Genomic DNA, 23770 nt, shown 5'->3' with positions numbered 1-23770 from the left:
AGAACCACTGGTCGCAACTGATAACCAGATAAGACGCCCATATACAAGAAATTATCCGCCATGTTAAAAACGAGACTGTATAAATGTGACGTCATTGTAACTTAGCAAGCTGAATGAATGAATTTGAGAAGGCAATACTGCATCTTTCAAATTGGTGTATACCGATGGAGCAGCTAGGCTTACATCAGTAGAAAGTTAAAATTCATGTCTGCACTATTAAGTGAAATCATTAGTTAATTGTATGAGATTCAGTTGCGGAAAATTCTTCTTATATTACATTAGATTTTGCTTTACAATAAGCACTAAAGTTACGAATAAGACTGACGTTAAGGGCAAGGGGGCCCGGGAATTCGAAGAACAAGTAAATTTTATACAAGCGCATCCAGTAGTCACATGGTAGAGGACCAGAGGCCAGTTGGATCATTCAGGATTGGAATCAGGAGTCTGCAGGCAAACCAAAAATGCAGGCTTGCCACTGGGCGACAGAATACAGCTTTAAGACAGTTTCCCAAGTCAGACTATGGGAGGTCGAAATCAATTTTAGCAAAGCATGTTTAAAACGAAACTAATTGAGTTGTTAATTTGAAAAATCATTGAAAAAACTTGAAAATATATCTACCCGAAAGGAAGATAATTATTTCACTAAGCTTAGTTATTAAATATAAATTACGTAGCTGAATAGAATCTAATTTTATATACAATTTTTGCCTTTTCCAGATTCAATACAATAATGTGATAAATTTGAAAACTGAAACCTCAGCTTAAGATGGAAATCGGAGGTTGCAGAAAGTTCTATAGGAGCTGCTCTACTAGGTAAATATTTCTCTTTTGAATTAAATTTTCGCAAATCACGTAAAAGTGGGAAAATAACTTTAACTGTGCGGTGGAAAGTTGAACCCTCTATAACTTGCAACGACTTTTCTTTCGTTATTGAACAATAATATTGGTCCTAGAATATCAAACTTTTTTATTTAACGACTTAGTGCAGCTTCTTAAAACAATTTAAGAAATAATTACGTATATTTATTTGTATTGAAAAATGTAGAAGTGTCATAACTTTCTGCCCTAATAATAAGTCTGAAGTGTTATTGTCTTATGTATCTTTGTAATAATATTTATTAGGTCTTCCAGTAAGCCAACCGTTAGTTTACCAAAATCTTCGTATTCTTCGCCTACGCCACCTCCAATTAAAAGCCCGTTCATCGAAGGGGGAGAGAATTTCCAAGACTTCTTCGAAGCAGCTGCAATTGGCTCTCCCAAATTGTCACTAAGCAGCCCCACAGAAACAGAGAGATGTCTTTCGGAACACATCCCAGGTCAGAAGATTTTAATAATCCCATAATGAATTGCTCTCCAATAGGATGTGTAATATAAATCTGTTATTTTACATTACAATTTTGACAATAACAAGATATTGTTTAAAGGCTTGTTACATCCTATAAGAATATATTATTATGTGTATGTAGACTATATCAGGGGTAAAGTTTCAGATATCATTTAATCTTACCATTCTGAACTTTATAAATACAAAAGTGAAGAAAAAATATTAACTTTATGGGCGTTCCACAAGGGTCTGATCTGGGATCTTTGTTATTCCTGGTATTTATTAATGATCTACATAACACGGCAGGCCTGGAAAACGGGATACTTGGCATCATTTTCGGATGATAATTCCTATCTATGTCGTGACCTTTCGGTCTAGGATTGCCATAAAATTTAACTAATGTTAGATGATTTCACAACAAACTTTGTCTTAACAAAGAAAAAATGGATTTTATAAATTTTAGTCTAAGGTCACAAGTTGCTTGGTGGACTATGCACACATACTGTGTCCTAAACTACAATATTAACTCTATGTTTTGTTTTGTATAGGCTAGAGCAAATACAAACCCGGAAGTTGTTTAATCTTATTATACATTTCAGAGTATTTAAATTGTAAAAACCAGCTGTTTTCTTATCCATATCCATATCCTTATAACTGTGCTGCGCTTATTTCTTTGAAATACTTAGTAACCTACAGTATTTTATACTTTCATAATTATAATACCATAATAATAATACAGTAATGGACTAGGGTTATTAGAAAAGTCACCGCTATTATGTGGGAGCTAAGTGTCGACCAATTGCAGTTTGGTCTTTGACAATTGACAGTTTGACAATTTTGCGGAAATACGAAAGTGCATTAGCAAAAAAATCTGAAATTACTTCGTTATATAACTTATGGTGAGACAAATTAATTTAGGTTTTACCATTAAGTATAATTTTCGAACCCGACTTAAATTTCTTTAAAGTCATGATCAATAAAATAACGTGAAATGATGAATGAATGACGAATCAGGCTTATTCGTAATGTACAAATTGTTTATTATTCTTAAAACAAATTCCAAGAGCGAAACCATGGCAAGTACAAATTTTTAAAAAGCAATGCAATTCAATCAATGCAGATTGTTGTAGTTATTAAGATGACGTTGCAAAAAAATTTTTGAAATACTTGTACTGAAAAATCGATCATATAAAACACTGAAAGGACCTTCTCATTTATATAATTATGCATTACTACCTTTTCGCTGTTTTTGAAAAACAACCGATAGTTTTATTTGTTACAATGAACAATTTATTATTTTTTTTGCCTTAAAACCAGGACAATTTCCGCAACACTCTCCGCGTTCGCCCCGAACACCGCGATCACCTCGTACCACCAATACGAAATTTTCATTCGACTCCTACTCTAAAATGGCCCCCGTGCAAAGAAATGAACATCCTAACGCTATAGGCAAGACGTGCCACTCTTTAGACTCTGACACGCATACGATGACTACTTCAAAGTGTTCTACGACCACCACTAGCTTGAGTTCTCGTCATTCGTCCCTGAAAGAGAAAAGGTAAGACAGGAAAAACGGGAGTACAGGCTGAGCAGTTTTCGTGTGTTTCTTGGAGAATCTTGCGCAGATATAGGACATTATTTTTACTAACAGATTGTAAAACATATCAAAATGTATTTCTTGCCTTTTCGGGAGAATTTAGTGGTGTAATTTGTTTGTTGTCACATTTTTTAGAAATTACATTTTTTAATGAGACTCGTTCGCGAATTTTTATGTTTTTTAAAAAACTTGTGATGTGATACTGATAATTCTTGGATTCATTTTAGGAAAAAAAATATTTTTTGTATTGGAAAAGGAAGGATTCTATATATCTTTCTGACTTTCGGTAAATGCATTTTGCACTTTGAGGTACACAAAACTTTTTCTACTTCTACGAGTGGCATCCGTCCGCGATTTTTATCTCATATTTTTCAAGAAAAAAAAATTCCGTCAGTGACATTTTATCAAGTAACTATTTTCTCCTTCACCTCTTGCTTTTTTCTTGTCACCGTTTTGGCGAATTAATCTAATTTTTCGTATTTTTAAAAATGTTCTACCGTTATAGATATAGATAATGAATCAATCGGATGCACAACTGGCATCACCATGTATCTTATTTCTTTTCTAAATTGAGCTCAAGAATTATCCCCCTTGATGCAACATTAAGGAAATGCGATTGTGATCTGTATTTCGTTTTTAAATAAAGTGACAGTTTCAATGCTGGGATTATTTGAACCAGTCTGATTTATACTTTTAGTATACTTTAAGGATCGTCGTTTTTGCATACCATAAAATATTTATTTTCAGATTATCAAAAAAAAATGCCACGTCCTTTTTCTGTAACCAAATGACAAACTCCAAAAAATACGCGAAGAGTGGACAGTCCGTACATGCAAATGTTTCAAACATTGTTCTTTGTTCAGGGGGAGACCAAGTTATCACATTCCGGCGGACTCTTCGCACGACTTAACCTCAACCGAGAAACCCAAAATTCATCGCTGCCGGAAGTCAACGTCTGATTTAACAGATATGACTGACGCTTCTGCTAATAACACCACAGCAACCGCTTCAAGTAGATCTAGACGCGGCTCCATCAAAGGTAAAGATTGTTAATTTTTGCAATACTAAACAAAAATGCGAAAAATACTACACAACCGTAACTTTTGGCACATTAAACACTGCCTTATATCTTTCTTTTACAAAATCTGCTGGATTTCGACCTATTACTAGTGGATAAAACTAAAAATGATTCCACAAGATACGCGATACAGGTCTTTTTCTAGCATAATGAAGAGTAACTTACTTACTTATAGCGAATATTAATCTGACTAACATTGTCTGCAAAAAAGAAAAACCATTAAGTTCTATAATATTACATCCAAAATGTTTCGGTTACTTCATTTAAAAAACCTGTGATGTTAGTTACATCAGGTTTTTTAAAAGGTTTGATAGCGTTCTTAAAAACTTTGCTATAATACTTATACTTTTATAGCCTACTCTGTAAAACCCTTATAAATGTTAAAGCACCTTATAAATATTCTACAGCTACTACGGAACCTAGACTCTTGGACCCACCGTCAAAGACGATGCGATGCTGTTTGCCCAACTTATTGTATTTGCACAAATTTAAAAGTCATGTTTACTATAATTCAAATCTTTATCTAGTCAATTACAAAAAAAACTAGGCCAGAATAAATAAATAAACCTCAATTGAAAAGTGAGGTTATGATTGCATAATTGAGATTTGACATTTGCTCACTAAAATTTTCAATTGCTTTTACGGTTACTTTTAGTTTTATGGCGGTTGTGAAAGTTTTCGTAATTATCTTTTCAGTAACTGAATGGAAGAGCAATATTGGTGTAAGTTGGAAAAACGTTTTAGAAAAGTTTCCAAGGTATTTAATATTACTTGTCTAAAACAATATTTTAAAAATCCATCCTGGTGAGCATGGCATCTGACGACCACTGCTGTGTTTTTTTTTCATTAATTAAATTAAAAGATAATGTAATTGCAAGAAAAATTATGATAAATAACATGTAGTTTTTCGCCAAAATTAAGTTTTCAGTTGCTTAAGGCGAAGGTGCTTCAGGTTTAAGTGGGTAAAATATAAAAATATTCGATTTTTTTTGTACCAAATAAAATTAAGTCATAGTTGAAAATTTTGGAGTTTTTGAGTTGTTATGGTGCTTATTAAGAAATTCTAATAATAATGCCAAAGTGAAAAATATATTTAAAGAAATGATATAGAAAAAAGTGAAGCGCAAAATGGGCGTTTTTTGTTTTGGTGGTAGGTAATGTTTATAGCGTTAACGAAAATGTCGTTATAAAATTCATTTACGGTTTATAGAAGTAACAACGACCTCCTAGTTACAAATAAATTGGCAGTAAAAGTTTTATGTGGAACTACAATTTGGTCACCATTACCTTTATAAGATTCGTAGATTTATAAGATAAGTGCTATAAGAGTTTTATAAGAGTAATTCATACCATTCATAGGTTTTCAGGTTTTATAAAATAGGTAATCGAAACATAAAAATTTTACTTGAGGTAAAATACAACAACCATTCAGAATTTCTCCATCGAATTGCAAAACAATAAACACATCGATTTCCTGTTCCCTGTCATTCTAGCTACCAAGCATTTTAGTAAGAATTTATGATCAAACTATGGCTGATATTGATTTAAATTTGAAATTTATTGTCTTAATGGAACGTTGTTATTGTTTCCGACTTTTCTAAACCGCATCGTTTGACTTTCAATTCATTAATAATTAGCACTTGGAGAAATGGAAAATCTATATCCAATCATGAAGGTTGTTAAAGCGGTTACGGACTGAGTTTTCAGCGATACTAACCAACATTTTTGATGATAAGTTGTAAGCTTTTAATTGAAAATTTTGCTTACTGTTTTATCCTTTTAACAAAATGTGCCCTACTAAATTTATTACGTTATTGTCAAAAATTGGTTGCGAAGTTGGTAAATAGTATATTACGCAACAAGTGCTGTAAACGGCATTTGATTCATGAGTTTACTTGACACGAGCAGAGCGTTTTGCCGAGCGTTTACCGAGTTTGTTTAATTTACCGAGTTTAAAAAGTTTACCGAGCGTGTTGGATACTATACTTTTTCTACGACCGTTAGTTTTTGGGTAGATTTTCGCCAAACAACACGAATACATTCACTGACATGCCCGTCAGAATTAACAAACGTCAAATTCAAGGCGTGGGAAATATCTCCGAAAACATCCGATTGCTCCTAAACCCGGGCGGTAAAATTTCGGAAATGTGCGAAGTGGCTCGGATCTGTGGGAAATAAAACTGACGTGGTAAAGTGGCACCTCCCGCCCGCTAGATCGGTGGGTAATTAGGTATTTTAGAGACGGGAGTAGAAAAACATCCCGATTTAGTGTGCGAGAAGCATCACTTTACCACGTCAGTTTCGTTTCCCATGAATCCGAGCCACTTCGGACATTTCCGGGATTTTACCGCACGGATTTGGGAGCAATCGGATGTTTTCGGAGATATTTCCCACGCTGCGAATTTTGACGTTTGTCAATTCTGACGGTCATGCCAGTGAATGTATTCGTGTTGTTTTGCGAAGATGTACCCAAAAACTAACGGTCGTAGAAAAAAAAATACTATTACTTTACGGCTTATTTTCAAAGATGAATAAAACATTTTAAAAAATGTTTACGGTAATGAATGTTACGTTCGTTAATTGTATCGGTCAATAGTGCACTTTAGCGTTCGTTTATAAAATCGAATCGCCCTTTGCGCCCCTGAGTGGCGTTTTTCAATATGCAATAGGAACGGTCCGAGCTCAATTAACTGTGATTTTAAAAGCGAATACATTGGGCAAATAAATAAAACGTCCAGAGGTCAATTTACTTTCGAGGAGTTATTATTTAGTAACGAGGTTATATTTAAGCAAAGGAAGTTTTACACAAGATACTCTATGCCTTTATCTCGAAACATTGATTGATTTAAAAATAGGTAAATACAAAGTAGGTGATATCGTTCTAAGAAATTTTATGTTACATCATTTGTTGTTGAAGCTGACTCTTAACATTTAGTTAAACAGAACAACATAATTTTGATGAATAATAATTACTTAGGTCTCAAATCCTGTTCAATTATGAAGGTACCTATCACAGGCATGGGAAACTTAATTTTAGATTTCAATTTGTTTTTTTATGGTCACTGGTTGTTCCGATTTTAAGCCTTTTCTACATCCTACACTAGTACCTAATTATGCACCGAATAATTAGGTACGGCAAGTATCAATTTAAGAAGCCAACATCGCTACCCTCGATCACGAAAAACTTCGGACATTTTCCGTATTTTTTCACGGGCTTGGTAGCGATCAGACGCTTTTGGTATATTTTAGGCATGGTATTCTAATATTTGTTAGTTCGCATGGTCTAGTTCTAATATTCATCAAAAAAGCATAGTTTACAATACGTTTATAACTTTCTTTAGCTACTCGATCCACAGCTTCATGCCTAAAAGAATCCGTGACTAAAGTGTAACATGTTGCATAATATAATGTTAATCTTCTGTCATAATTGCCTATTGCCCTTTATCAACTTCTACAATACAAGATGAAAGGATTGCTTGCTAGCAACACCATTTTGTAGCTGTAAAACGGAATAATAATAATCCACATCGTATTTGCAGTTCTATCAGATTTTAAATTTGTCGCCAGTCTATCTAAAAGAATCAACTAACCGGCTTCCAAAATTATTGTTAACACTTAACTGGTAAATCTGTAAATTTTTCAATGTAATTTCATGTGTTTCTATTTACCACAATTACAATTGCAAATGTAAGTACGCAGTCCAGGCATGAACGAAAATACAGAATAGGTACTTCAATAAGCCGACTCCATGCTTCGTGTATCAAAAAGTGTGCATTTTATTCACGAAGTATGAACAATCGACATCACAATTGTCAAAACGTCAAAATTCAAGCCGTGGTTGATATCTCCGAAAACATTCGATTACCCCCAAACTGACGTGTTCGAGAATAAAATGGTGCCTTCTGCACCGATCTCTGTATAATTAGGTATTTTAGACAAGGGATTAGAAAAATATATTTTTAGCAAGTGCCACACTTCTGTCTCTCTAAAGAAACTCGCAAATAATGTGTTATTTATAAAACTTAAGTATTATATATATGACACGCAATAACGCGTTTTACCACAAACCGAAACTCAATTTTACGTACGCGCGTTTCGCCAACCAAGTTGGCATCTCCAGAAGAAGATTAAAACTGGTATATGAATAACTAATATAACCATCATTTTCATAAACTTATAATAAATAATATGATATAATATGAAAAATATTATAATAAAAAATGGTCTTTAGACTAATCTCGTAATCAATGGACTGTCAAAGTATTTTTTGGAATAATCGAAATAGTAAAACTTTTGGCATGGTAAATAGTACGAAAAGTATAAACTTATTGTACTTGGCGTAACTAAAGTTCCGGAAAAACTCAAACTGGCTCGCGAGAGCGTTAGAATTTAGTGCATAGGGAATAAAAATGTTAATTTGTGCACAGCGAGGCATTCTTTTTCATATTCTCCATCTTTGATGATTTTAGGACGGAGTAGAAAATTGAAAATTTATTTATTTTTTTTAACCAAAGGCAACCTTGCTTATTTGGCAAGCAGGAAGAATTCCAGAGGTTCGAGAGAGTCGGTGTCGTCGATCATGAGCAACGCATCGGATTGTGAAGGTTTGGGCCCCCTCAACTTCCAACATCCTAGAAATAGACAGAGACGTACTTCAAATTTTTTGGAATTACCTGGTAATTATCTTTATCTTTTATCCATAAAATGCATATCAGCAATTGTTGGTACCGAAAATTTGAATTTTAAATAGGATCAAAAAAAGGGTTTCGGAGTAAAGACCGATATTAAAATTTGTCTTGTACCTGCGAGGTAATGCACCTCCTATGAAATTGCACCCTTATGTCACGTTATTGGTTATTAACGCGTTATAACTTAATTTTTATGATTTTATTATGAATTCAATATTTATAGTTTTGGCACTTTCTTTTTCTTGGAGATTCTTTAAAAGATTAGATTAAGAGTACTCGGCGTGAAAAACAATCACAACTTGGGTAAACCCCAATGATGTTTCAGGTACATCTCCTTTTAGTGTAGAAATAATATTAGGGACCTAACAAGTTTCTGAATTATATCGCACACATTAGGATTTAAAAAAGGATTTAAGCCTCCCTAAGTCGTCATTATCGTTAAAGTGTCCAATAATTATCGTTTTTTTAAAAATCGATTCAAATCTGACTGAAATATCTAAGAAACGACTTCGAAATTAGATGTTTTTTAGAATAAACAATGGAATTGGTGAAATAAAGGTTACAGTTGCAGTATAATAAAATAAAATCAAAATTTAATTCATGCACCACTATAATTGTTATTTGTGAAACTTTTCATATCACTACGCTTTAAATTTTAGTAGCGGAAGTCGTATTTCGTCGTAGGTAGCGGCGGACTTTATCAACAAGGGAAAACGTTATTTCTCACCGAATGCGCATGTTCCAAATAAAGCAAAGCAATGCCAAAATAAGAGGCGCTCATACAAAAAAAAACGACCTTTTCCATAAATAATATTACTTAATTATATTTGACGAGACAGAAAAAAAAATAAACAAAATTTCTATTTATTTTAGTTATTAATTTAACACTGACATTAGTCTTTCCAAATTTCGAAAAAAAAAAAGTTTAATGTGTTTTTATTTCTTTTACTTAAATAGTTTCTTAATTACAACGAAACCCGAAAAGTTTCCACATAACCTACAAATCATTGCGTAAAATCAATTAGAAGTATGTAAATTTTTTGTAAAATCCTTGAAACCTTTGCGAGTACTGTACTGTACTGTACTGTACTGTACAAATTTTGGATGTTGATTTGCATCGATAAAAGACTGTGCTCTAATTTGTGCACTGGCTATACCTCTTACAGTTTGAAACATCAGAATATTGAGAATCGAATTTTAAACACATTACAAACTTATTCCATTATAAATTTATGAAAAATAAGTGCGTATAACTTAAAGACATTTTAACAAGGCACTCTAGATATTGTGAAGGAGGAAACAACATAAGCACGGATAAAATATTTACTTCTTCCGAATGCTAACCGTATTTTCAGTTCAGTTAGAAACGTAACGGAAATAGGGCAACAGAATTTCTTGTAAAACCGAGATAGATTTTCCTGAGCGACAAGAGCCTTATGCCGCGTTTGTTTATTATATTTTACCTTCAGCGTCAACATTTTTCATCTGAGATTGCATTCTATTCCGGGGATCATCTCGGAATTTTCAGCGACGGTGAAGGTTCAGTAATTTGTCAGACGAAATATATAACTTCTGCATTCTCCTTGCCCTTTGTGATCCGGCAAAAAGTGATACGCAGTAGTGGTATTAAAAAGCACAATATTTTGTCATGCAGAACAAATTTGCCTGTATATTTTGCAGTCTCAGTAAGTATATTGGATAGTTCACAGTGGATTGCAGTTTGGATAGAGGGTATGAATGTAAGACAGTGAATTTTTTTTTATTTTTTTGGCGAAGAATGAGGTAGGGAATCCTGTAAATTTCTTCATGTTGGCTAAATCACAATAACCACGTGATGCCGTTTTTTGAAACATTGCGTTGCTATGTAAATATGGCCATGTTGTTATTTTTAACTTAGAACTAAACAATAACAGATACGGTCTAAACTGCATCAAAAAATAATTTGTGAAGGAAATGGACAACACGGGCGGAACGCAAAATCAATATAAACATAAAGATAAATATAAATGTTACTGTTTAAACGCCACACTTTTTTACATTTTATTCAACCTTTTTACCTGTAAGGTTGTGACGGGTTCAAATTGCCATTGATCATTTCTATTAAAAAAATTCCAATATGGAGACTACTTATCGAATACTTCACTTCTGCTATAAGTATTCCCAAAATCACTTTAGGTTTTATTGTAAGAGCTACATTCCTATAGGGTACTTAGGTAAGTTTTATAAAAGTTTCCAAAATGTTTAACACTACTTGCATGCCCATATGACATAAATACCTTTATCAAAAAGAAATATTGCTAAAAGTTGAAGACGTTTCTTCAAAAATACACGATTAAGAAAGGTTTTGAATTTTAATTGCAAGAATGACTTTGAAAAATTGGTGTATTGTTTATGTAAACGAAATATTTTTAGCAATGTAATATCATCTAACCGTCATCACCCTAAACATAGCAATCTCAGCTATCATGGGTGACAAATATTAAATAAACCTCAAACTGAAGTAATAAGAATCAGCACAGATAGAACTATACTAGATTTGTTTGATAGTACACTATAGTGAAAGAAAAGAATTTTCTAGATTGATTCTAGAATTTCTCCAGAATGAATTGTGCATTTTGTGTCTCCGTTTTTTTAGGAATATCTCACGAAATTTTTACGTGCGCCCATTGTCTTAACAAAAATTTGTTTACTGGTTCTTTACGATTCTGAAATGATGACTCTGAAATTTAACAATCGAGGAAATCGATAAATTAATTTTGCGTCACAGTCGCGTGTGATTTAAAAATAACTGGGTTATAGGGTTTTCTATTTGCTCTGAATTTGTCCATTTTAAATTAAGTTGTGCAACTAATTCTTATTGAAGAATCAAATAAACTGCACCTATCAATTATGAGTAATACATTCACGTTTCAAATTCCACCTTGTTTAATTTATTTTAATCAACGGCATTTACTAAAGTTAAAACTAAATAAAATTACTTTAGTAAAAGATTATTATATAAGGTTATAAATACAAATTTTTCGAAACGTTTTACTTTTCGATTGTGTAAAGTCCTATTATAGTAATTTTTGAAAAATATTTTCGTTCCAAACAAATTATCAGCACAGTGAAAAAAGGACCAAAGTAGCAAATTTGGGCAGTCAATTTGAGATTGTTTGAATTTGAATCACATCAGAATTTTGCAACGAAAACATCGACGAAACTTGATTTTCATTATGGTGTTGAATACGCATATGTATTGTTGAAACAGTTTTACTGTATAAATAAATTTCAGTCAACCCAAAAGTCAAATCTGACAAGCACAAGAGCAAAACTAAACAAACTTTGAAGACATTATTTAACATCAACTATCGATAAGCAACAAATTTGGAAACAGCTTTGGAGTTCTCAAACACGTTTCAAATTGGGACCATTATTCTTGACCGTGATAGAATAAAACCACTCCCGGGAAGCGCTCTTTCAGTTCTTTCTATTCCTCGTTTTATCCAATCGGAACAGTGTTACTGAACAAAAGGTAACGGATGAAAAAGCGGAAAACGAGCAGCTCCGTTGTCAAATATACCTGATTGTGCTAAAATTTTTTCCTGAATTTCGAATTTTCAAAATTATTGACGTTATATTATTGTGATGTTTGTAAGTGGTATTTGTTTTCATTGAGAGTGCAATTTTAAACTGTTGTAATTACTCTTATTAAAGCCATGTAGCACCTAAATGGAGAATCTTATAATGGTAAAGGTGACAAATGTTGTAGTCCCTTATAAAACGTTTACTCCCCATTTATTTTTAACTACCATCTTGCTACTTTGGTTACCGCTATAAACCTCTATAAAACCTACCTCAGTATTTATAAACAGCCAACAGCTATTTTCGCTTCACCTTTCTCTATATAATTTGTTTAGAATACATTTTAATTCGGGCTCTTGTCTTTTAATCTAAAGTGTATTGGAAGTATTGGATTTTTACTTTGAAATTGTTATGAAAACATAACAACTCAAAGACTCTTAACTTAACTTTATTTTCAACAAAAAATGTATGTTAATCGTATATTGTTGACGAAATAAGTCTTAAAGTTTCAGTAATATTGCTTAAATTGCGATATTCTCTCTTTTTATGAAGGTAATATCAATTCCAATAATCATAAGCAATGGAGGCATGTTCACCAGGTATGCTTTTTAAAATCTTATAGATTTAAATGAGCTTTCAAGTAATATTAATTACACTTTGGAAACTTTTATAAAACTTCACTACGTGTTTTATAGCAATATTGCTATTGCAATAAGACCTAAGATGATTTTGGGATACTTATTGTATTATGAGTTACCAATATAATATTTATGAAAACCTTCGTAATTGCTATAAAGCTTTTTACGTTTTAGTTGTTGTTTGTTTCTTTTTTATTGAAAGAAGTAGATGTTCAGATTCGTATAAATATCTAGATGAAATTTGGAATTAAGCTATTCCTTTTAATATTGTAAAAGCGAAGGATTTTGTTACAAGAGCACCGGTTAGACGGTAGTTCTAGCGTATGAAATATTTATTAGGTGCTTTAAGATTTATTAGGGTAATACAACAGTAAAAAATTTATAAAAAGGTTTTTCAGAACGCCATAAAACCTTTTTAAAAAATCCAAAATTTTATAAACGTTTGGATGTAAGTTTATAAAAACTTATGTGTTTTGGTATTTATTGGGCGTCTTACGAAACTTGTAACATCAAAGGTTTTCTTATTAAACTATAAGAACTGTTATAAAAGCTAACGTTTCTTCTAAAGCTCTTATAAATAACCGTTATCTTTTAATAAAATCTTAAGCTGCGAAAAATATATTTCAGCCACTTTCTCTTGGGTTTCCCATTCTAGATGGATTGCGCTTCATGATATTGTGCATAATCCTGATTATAAGGAACTGATTCTGATTGGGGTTGGATCGATCGTTACACAAAGTAATAAGTACGATTCTGTACCTTCATTGTGGAATTGCAAATATATTTATTGAGGGTTACAAACAGAAACCCAAGCAAGGTAGGCTTGCGGTTAGACCTGCATACAAATTTACCAAAGCTAAATACCAGATTATGTCGTAAAAACGGCATATAGTTTGGAGAACTCTAACAATGCAATAAATGAGCAATAATAATAAAATTTTGAGCATTGGTTTCTTCCGTTTGCTAGGTGGCATTAAATTTGAATTTAACACACACTGGGTTTGGAAACGCTTTTGTTTGGTATTTTCAATTGTACACAAAATTTAATTTATTGATTTTTACTAAATGCTTTGTTCTGATAAATATTTTCCATCGTCGACAATTGAATATAAATATCTATAGGGTGTCCTAAAATTGGAAGCACATATGTGTGTGATATATCTGTATCTAAAATAAATTCATGTTTCATGTATAAACATACATCCTTAAAGACCTACAAGGTATTAAATTTCTGAGAAAAATAAATGTTTCCTATCATTTTTTTTACATTACATAAAAAATTAAAAATATTCTCTCTCAGTTTAATTCGGAAAAATATCGTGTTACAGTCAACCCTCAAATATTCTCGCTCTCTTCTAAATCCGAAATATTTTATCAACATTCACCTAGCGATATCGATATGGCAGGTGTGCTGTAACTAACTTCAGAATTGTTCCCAAAATTAGTAAGCCATAGAGACAAATCGCACTACCATAAATTCATTTCACGTCAAAATGAATTTCACCTCTATCTTGCAGCTTTATTTACGATTCTAGTTACGTCTTATTCGAACAGAGAATATCCTCAAACGAGAGGATTAAATGTTCGGTGTAGCGGTAAATCGCTGTATGAACTTAATCGCGCGCATCTTTCAAATTCGGTAGTTGAGGATTAGTCGATTTGTCATGTCTGAATATGCAATAAAAATGTTTCACTATCTTAGTCTTCAAAGGTAACAAAAATTTTAAAAACATCGTAATACTCTTTCTATAATATTAGGAAAAAAAATATGACTCTCTATTAATATTGGAAAGACGTTACTAACGATATGCCATTTTGGAATTAAAAAACTTTAAATAAATTTTGTCATACAATATCGCACCAATAATACAAATGCAATCAACGTGTTTGGAATATCCAAAATTATCTTAGAATTTTGCTTCTTTTAATCAAAATTTAACAGAATTTACAGGAAGAAAAATGTTAAACAATGAGGGTGTAACACGCAATAAAGTTTACCTAAACTTTTGAAGCTAGCGACTTGAAATTTGATAGACAATATTGTCAATATTATAAACATATTTCCTATTAATAAATCATCGCAATGTTAATGTGTGGATGCAAACATATTTGGTATAGTTCCAGATCATATCAGACCTAGAGTGTGTTCACTGCCCGAAAAAACCCTTAATCCACGTCTAAGCGACGATCTGTATCGCTTGAGGACGTTCAGTATTACTAACAAAGGCGTCATAAATTGCGGAGATTCCATCATCAACAGGAGATCGAGATCAAATACCAGCGTCAATTCCATAACCAGCAGGTAAAACGAAATACAAGTCTTTAGGTAGACTAACTGTAAATATACTTTAGATCAAATGCATCCGGAGAAAGATCCCCATTTGATGGTTCTTGTTGCGGATCCGGTTACCATTCAGTGGGTTCATCCTCTCTGGAATCTGCTGATGAAATAGAAGTACCAAAATACAGGGTGGTGATGCTCGGTGATGCAGGGGTAGGAAAAACTGCTCTGGTATCTCAGTTTATGACATCAGAATATATGAATACTTACGATGCTAGTTTAGGTAAGAATTGGAAATTAATTTTCGGCTCGGTATTTTCTCTTAAAACTTTTTCAATAGAGAACGGAAATTGTTCTCAATTCCCAAATCCATTTCAGATGACGAGTTTGGCGAAAGGACGGTATCTGTTTTGTTAGATGGACAAGAATCAGAAATGGTATTCATCGATCATCCAGCTTCAGAAATGTCGGTGTGTATATATCCAACACGAATTAAAAAACTGGCATATAATATTAACAACTTTTCCAATTTTACTGGAAAAATTATACTTTTGGGCTCTGGAACCCACTAGATCTAAAATCATCTTATCTTCGCGATAGAAAGCAAACAGTTTTTTGCAATAATGACATGATCTCTCTGACTATATTGAGTTTGTGGCTGCTGCAGACAACTTTACATTTAAGAGATCAAATCCGAATATAGGAACTTTTAAAGGATAAACACAGTTGCCAAAAGAATATGGCAATCAGTGTTTGAAGCGAGATATAAATATATTTGTTGATCCCTATTTCAGAAACTTGGGGTTATGCCATTGCCATTCATTCATAACTCAAAAAAATTTGTTATCATTTCACTCAGATATTCATAGATGTCCCACTTCTTCCTCATATTTGCTTCGAGCTAGGAAGTTTTAATACACTAACAGATCGACAAATTCTCTTGATCTGAGCTTATAAAACCTAATTCCAAATCAGGTCACAAATTTGCAATTTAAAAATGTTAAAACCAAAATATAATGTTTTTTTTGCAGCACTTTTTGTAGGTATTGTTGTAACCATTATTGTGACCATTATTAGATTGTGTTCTATATTTTCTCTTTTTTTTATTAGATATGTTTTATTCCTGTTTGTTTTCATATATTATGGCGTGTTGTAAAAAAACTCTGTATTGTTAAACAGTGAAGTAAAGAACTATAACCGGACTGAAACTGCCTAAAGTTTTTCTCAAAATATATGTTTTGTTAAAATTTGTTATTTCCAACAAGCTACATATGGCTGTGTTTCGCCCACCCAAGGAGTAGCACTACCTACACAAGGGATTTTAAATATTACGTCAACCGAGACGTGAACATAAACTAAACGTAATTTTGAGCGGTCATGAAGTGGTAAATTGAAGATAAAAGAAGAATTTACAATCATTGTTTATTATGTGAGAATGGTGACAGAAATGTTACTAGTTTTTGTTTTAATTAATTGTAAAACTAAACCACTCCAAATTCTTTAATACGTTAAACATATTAATAATGCTGCTCGTAATTATAACCGATTTTGAAGTAACTCGTGATAATTGAAGATGGATTTGATAAGCTAGAAAAATGTTTTGGAAAATGTACTAGAAAGTGTTGTAACTTTTCTAAACAGTCATTATTTTGGATTTACGATTCTGAACTTACATCCCTAGGTTGAAAATTCAATGAGTACGTACGAACCTCACGCCTGCATAGTTGTTTATTCCATAACATCAAGAAACACTTTCCAAATAGCCGAGGAGATATTAAACTACTTGTGGAAAGAACGGTACACGAAAGAAAAGAATGTGATTGTCGTGGGAAACAAGGTAGATTTGGCAAGATCGCGAGCAATATCACAAAATGGTAAGTCCCACTTGATTACTTTTACAAATAATTCGCTACTTTAAGATAGCTTTAAAGCTGACTTTTGATGATTATATTTGCGAAATTTAATTTATTGTTCAAACAGGGTGGGCCAGATTAAACACTTTTATAGGAAAGCTCTCCCATCTAATGGAAATGATTGAAAACTGATGCCGGTGCCTGGAGCTCAATTTTCCAAAAAAAAAAAATACTAAAAACTGCAAAAGGATATCCCTTGTTGGCTGTTTTTCAAAAATGTGCGTTTTTATTAAAAAAAACTAGAGCTTTCTTATAATAGAAATTTTTGTGTTTTAATGAAAATATTTCAAGAGAAACTTTATACCCCGAATTTAATGGTGCCAAGATAATATATAAATATATATAGAAAAAATTAAAATTTTGGGCTTTGAACAAGGTTCGACCATAATACAGGAAATAAATGCATTCGGGTAGTTGTCCAACTGTGTTTTTGGCTGTAGTTTAACTTTTCAACAAATTGCATTCCTCGCGGCCTTTATAAAACAAACTATAATATCCCATTTATTTAAAAGACTAAAAATCAAAAGTTGGCATACTAAAAACCAAATTTGACAACTACCATTGCGCATGTTCTTCCGGTAATACGGCCGCTGCGCCTAAGTCTACTCAAAAATATATAGGGTTTCTCATATAAAAATTTACTTTTGGTTTGGTCACTATTAAATTATTAGCCTATTCGTCTCTCTCCTTTAGAAAGAGTAGCTTCCTTTTAAAATATTAAATTTCATTTCATCAAAATTTTGTTTTATTTTGCCGGTGTTGTACCTAATACTTACCGTGGGTAAAATTATATATGCATCATAAATACATAGTAAATTTTTTATATGTTATATTCAAATATTAATTCGGATTTTTTTCGCCTTTATAAATAATTAAGAATTTGACAATATTTTTGTTACCCATTTACTGTTTATCTTTGATCACTTGAATCAATTTAATATGGTAAAAATTGTTACTTGGATGTAATGCTTTATAATAAGTTTTGCTTAAAAGAAGTGAAGCCATTAGTTGAAACAAAGGTCCACCTGCATTTGGACCAATTTCTGACGAATCACTATCAACTATGCGAAACTGACTTCGTGAATTTGTAAAAGTCTGCACAACTAAAAGTTTAAGATGTTCGGAAAAAAATAGTTTTAATATTAATAAAATAATAGTCTAGCGTGCGCGATAAGCTACTGATTGGGTTATTTAGGAAAATTAAAAACTTCCGATTTTTAATATTTTCTTTACCTATAGAGGGCAAAGCGTTAGCGGTGGCCAAAGATTGCAAATTCATTGAAACTTCGAGTGGAATACAACATAACGTGGACGAGCTTCTAGTAGGTATTTTGAAACAGATCCGACTTCGAGAAAATTTGGAGAAAAAGAAGAATCTGAGCAGGGAAAAAGGCCGACTGCCCACTTCAAAAACGAGCTTCCGACTTCATCTGGCTAAAGAAATACTGCAGAAGATTTGCTTAAATGACATTAGCAAGTCCAAATCATGCGAGAACTTGCACGTCTTGTAATTTAAGCTCTTAATATGAGAATTGTTGTTTCTTGTTGAAATGTAAATTTTTTAAACAACCTGACTTTTGATGCTTTGTCATGTACTGTAGAACTTTTGTAATCGTGTTCGCTAATTCTTTTTACTACGAAAAAATCTTTTAACTTGAAAAGACTGGTTTTAGATTAGTTTTAAGAATGGAATTGCATTAAGAATTGCCAATGATTTTTGAAGACTTGAGGTTAATTAGAACCATATTCAAGGATCTTGAAATATAGACAAAATGTTTTGTGATATGAAAATGGAAGGCTATAAACATTTTTTAATTACTACTTACATTTCGAGTTCATTCTTCATTAATTGTTATAGTTGAAGGATAACGGGAATGTTTTATGTTTCCAATATGATAATAGGTACTAGCCATTTACAGTTTTCACTGGAATTAATCTGTCAGCAAATAATTTATTTTATTTAGAGTTTAAACAATCTGGGAGACATTTTTAAATAAGTATATCATTCTTGCATAAGCATGGCCCATTATTGACGTCGTTAAAGCATTCTAATCATCTGAAAATCGCTCAAAAGCTTGTCCTTTAGCCAAGGTTAAGTTTGTTAACCTGGTTAGAAATTTACAGATGTTAAATCCAACATTTTTTCATAAATAATTACACAGGGCACTCTATAAAAATAGTTGGTTAATATGGACGCAAGAGAAAAACCAAGATACTCATTTTCAATAAGATTTGCGTTTATTTTTCATTTTATGAAAAGTTGAAAATGAGTGACTTCTCGACTTACAACAATCTATTACAATAAACAAGAGATGACGCATTCAAAAGTTTAAATGCATTTAAACATTATGTAGTAGCTTTTGATCCTGATTGTAAGGCTTTTTACATGGTAGATTATACAACCATAATTGCCAACAATTATTATTATTATATTATTATATATTGCCAATCCACATGAAGACTTTGCGCCACTCAATTAATAATACCACTAAATGTTCTGCTTTCCTAGGTTTTTCCAAACAAATTTTTCAACTTAATTGCTAAAACTATGGATTCACTAATTAGTTTTCCAGGTTGCGAAAAAAAAAATTCTGTTATTTGCATTGATAATTGATAAGTTTTTTTTCAGATTTTGTCAGATCTGTGGGAAAAGATGAATTTTAGAGACCTAGCTAACGACCACGCAAATATGCTGTATAAATGGATAAAATGATTTACATCGTTGATAATGGAACTAACTAAACTAAGCTCACCAACTGTACATCTCAGTGTACGTCTTTATCCTTCTACTTTCTTTTTGAAAGTGCTTGGAGTTGTGCTCGACTATATTCGTTAATGTTAATTTTCAAAATTCGCAAATTTTCGTATTTCAAGTTGGTTTCTAAATGAAAGAAATGGAGAACTTGTGACTTACATAAATATTTTTAGTTTTATGGAGCATGTGAGCTAATATTTTAAGGAATGACATATTAAGGGCGACTTACAATTAAAGTGGTAAAATTATATATACTAAATAAGTATCTGGTAAACAACCGATGTATCTTAAATCATATATTTTGAAACATGCACACTGCTGCCACGTTTACACCAACGTGAGTTAAGTAAGACTTCAATATTTTGAAAATAAACTAATAAATTAATTTAGTATAATAATAATTAATATAGTAGAGTGCATCAAAACTAGAGTTTTTGAAATCAATTTCTCTCTTTTTTTATATTCTTGATTTCGAATTTAGTAGTCAACTCCAAAGTTTTGGTTTTAGTAAGTGACATACCATGTTCATTTTTGCTGCTCTAAAACAAAATAATTATATTTAAAAAGGACTAATTATTTTTAGTCATAAGAATCAAAAACTTAACAACGCAGCATAAAGTGAAACTAATTTAAAGTTTGAAGTGTTAAATAATTATATATGCAATATATAGTGTTACTTATTTTATTTGGCGCATATTTGGGAAATATTTTTTTTCTTGCACGCTCACAATGTGCCAATAAGATTCTTACTTGTTCATGAGAGGGATCTTTACCCTTCTTTGAGATTTTGTAAGAAATGGAGTGCCCGTTATATCAGCGGTCACCGTGGGTATTTTTTCTTTTTCATTTCTTTCGGAGGTTACTAGAGGACCATGAATTATTGAAGTTTACATGGTGGAAATGTGTTTTTCAGCAGTCCCAAAAATTTTCTATGACATTGTCGGGAAACGTCGTACTTTTATAATCAAGTAATTAAGATAAACAAATGGGTTTCCCAATAACCATGAAAAATATGATAGGTATCTTGTCGGGAATTTAAACAGTTACACTAGTACACTTTACTTTAATTTGTATAAAATTTCATAATTAAAGAATATAAACAATATTGGAAAAAATGACATCCTAACTGAATGACAGGCGTGTCAGTGCTGGCACATGAGCATTTTTGGCAACACATATCTTCAAAGATAAAAAACTTCATAATTAAAATATTTGTCTCTCATGATGGCCAGCATTGGTTATTATAATAAACTTTTTGTTTTTGTATTTTAAATGGCATTAATTAACAATTAACTTAACTTAACAAAAACATTCCAATTTTTCAGATTCTACTCTACCCACTAAAATTGTTTCCATTTTTCCGAATTTTCATGAAAAGTAAGGTTCAAATTGCTCATAAACAGGGACAATTAATATCCATTTTGGAAACGGCAGTTACTTTCTTCACGTTGGTTTACAAACCTTTTCTTAATAATCTTGTCTATACTTATTGGATTTTTTTTTAAATTGTTTGTGTTGTGACTGTGCGTTATAATAAGCTAATAAGTTCTCTTTGTCGCATTGATTTTTACCAATATGTACTTTTATTTTTCTTCCGTTGTATAAATGCTTAAAAGTTCCGGTTCATACATAATCGTTAATGTCTAAAACAGGACGCACTCGAAACCAATTGGAATTCGAAAGTTTTTGCGTTTTGTTGAAAAAAACAATTTATCCTCGGCCTTTTAAAAAAATACTCCTGCAAAATTACCGTTAGCAGAGGAAATCCAAATATCCAGCATATCTATTATCAGCCCCAGTTCATGCAAAAATGCCTCGTTGATTCAGGTACCCCTCTACATATTAGGAGACCTATATATGTGAACTTTGTAGAGCTAAGTGTGCCAAAGAACAAAATTTGTTCGATATACTTAGAACAAAATAGTATTCTATGAATGACAAATTTTCTAAATCCCACTAAATTTAAACAAACACTATTTGTTTATATACTATATTGTACCGGTGTTATACTTATCTCTATTGTAACTTTTTGACACTGAAAGAGTATATTTTCACTAAACTTTATATGACAATCGAATTTCTTTTAAGTAGGTACTTTTCTATTGATGTTTAGTGCAGTCCTTAATTTTGTGTAGAATAGGAAATAAAGTCCTAGAGAAATCCACTTCGCCGTTTATTTTTACAAAGGTTTAGTTTAATAAATTAGAGATAAGCTAAAACACGACCTGAAGAATAATTTTCTCAGATGTCGATATTTGTGGCCGACGAGGTCTAACAATCGACCCCAGTTACCTAATTAACACAAACTTTTTTAAAACCTTGAAGATATTGCTAAAAGATTGACTAATATTTTATTAGAAAGTATTGTTGTACTTTACAGTAACTTATAAATGCTTTGAACTATCGGTTACTTGTTCACCTCAGTCTTTACTCGGTTACTTCGGCACGTTGACGTCCGCTGCAATTTTTGAATGTGTTGGAGTTTTTATAAGGACAGGGTCTGGCTGAACAATTTCGAATTTAAAATGTTTAAAACAAAGTTAATTTGCAGCCATAGGGTGGCGCTCTCAATTTAATTCAAACAAAGTTATAAATACCGAACGTTGTGGATAAGCTTATTCCTAAGAATCAAAATTTAAGCAGAAAAGAATATTCGCAGTGTCCGCGTTTATCAACATTACCACAAATTTTATGAAGAGGTTTGAAGATATCCTAAATTTATAAATTGGTCACATCAGGAATTAAAAGTTGATCATCAGCACAGGGGATGAACTTAAGCACAACATTTTAACACAGTATGGAACATTGTTGAAAAACAACTTATCGTATTTCGATCATCATACCTAATCGAAAAGGCTTTCAGTGTGCTTACGAATATTTTGACAAAACAAAAAAAACGGTTTGCAAATGAACGAACACTAAGATTTAAGACTGCAACTTACGCACATTGAACCAGACTTAGCCAGATTGGTGGAAAGTCATCAAGTTCATTCCTCATGGTTACATTCAAGTTTAGCATCATAAAAATTATGAATTTAAAAAATAATTTTGGTTTTCGTTTAACGAGTTCTGGATATTGCCAAGGACCTGGGTATTACGTTTAGTTTTTTTGGTAGGTAGCTTTAACACTACATTTTTTACTTTAACAAAAGCGCTGTGAGCACCCAAGAATTGTAAAATATGCTAAATTCATAAAATTTGTATTGCCAATCAGTCGCTAATAATTAGAACACCAAATGCAGTTTAAAATATTATCTAATATCGTCAATTTTTTCGTTTTCAAATAAGCTCAGAAATGAGTTTCTATGTATAATTTTTTGAAGTTTTCTGTACTATATTTTTTAATTTTCAGGTAGGCTGAACCTTTTTTAACTGTATTAATTTGTTTCGTGGTGATTATTTCACAGTTAGCAAGTGTTGTACATTATTCCGTATTATGCCGTATACAACTATATCTTCTGTCAACGTAAGGTTTACCAAGAATTAAAGCTATACAATGTAGCTTCCAAGATTTGTCTATTGTTTTCAAGTTTTTTTTTTATTTGTTAGGCTATAATTTTGACATGCATTCTTAATAATAATATTCAGTGTTCCGTAATGAATGCACTTAAAACAGTCCAATTTTAAACTCGTGGAAATCCATATTGAATCAAATATTACTTAGTAAAATTTTGAGAGAGTTAAGTTTTAAAGTTTAGTTATCGTTATTATTATTATCGTTTATAGCCTAAGTTGTTTTTGAAATATAGGCAGTGAAGATGAGGATTTCAAGAAATTCTATTTTTTTAACATAAGCTAGTTGTAACCTATGCCATGCCATAACTTTCTCGCAGTTATGTTTTGTTAGTTTTTTTTTGAAACATTATTAAAGAGAGATGATTTATTAACAAAATATATACTACATATAGTTCGAATAAATATAAATCTTTACA

The 23770-nt window shown here is 31.9% G+C and overlaps 1 protein-coding gene across 1 annotated transcript in view; it reads left to right on the top strand.

The window, feature by feature from the left end:
* The window catches only part of LOC132708332 (uncharacterized), a 70946-nt gene extending 47341 nt beyond the window's left edge, over positions 1-23605 (top strand). Inside the window, exons 2-11 of the mRNA XM_060680601.1 lie at positions 718-813; positions 1123-1316; positions 2642-2882; positions 3785-3960; positions 8514-8675; positions 15008-15191; positions 15242-15453; positions 15549-15640; positions 16852-17044; positions 18323-23605. Of these exons, the coding sequence (XP_060536584.1) occupies positions 767-813; positions 1123-1316; positions 2642-2882; positions 3785-3960; positions 8514-8675; positions 15008-15191; positions 15242-15453; positions 15549-15640; positions 16852-17044; positions 18323-18594 (1773 nt within the window). The 5' untranslated portion in view covers positions 718-766 and the 3' untranslated portion in view covers positions 18595-23605. The remainder of the gene's footprint in view (positions 1-717; positions 814-1122; positions 1317-2641; positions 2883-3784; positions 3961-8513; positions 8676-15007; positions 15192-15241; positions 15454-15548; positions 15641-16851; positions 17045-18322) is intronic.
* The last annotated feature ends 165 nt before the right edge of the window (positions 23606-23770 follow it).

The sequence above is a fragment of the Cylas formicarius genome, unplaced genomic scaffold (genome assembly GCF_029955315.1).
Source record: "Cylas formicarius isolate icCylForm1 unplaced genomic scaffold, icCylForm1.1 PGA_scaffold_10__41_contigs__length_53128322, whole genome shotgun sequence".
Taxonomy (NCBI): Eukaryota; Metazoa; Arthropoda; class Insecta; order Coleoptera; family Brentidae; genus Cylas; species Cylas formicarius.
This window is presented reverse-complemented; position numbering and strand designations above follow the sequence as displayed.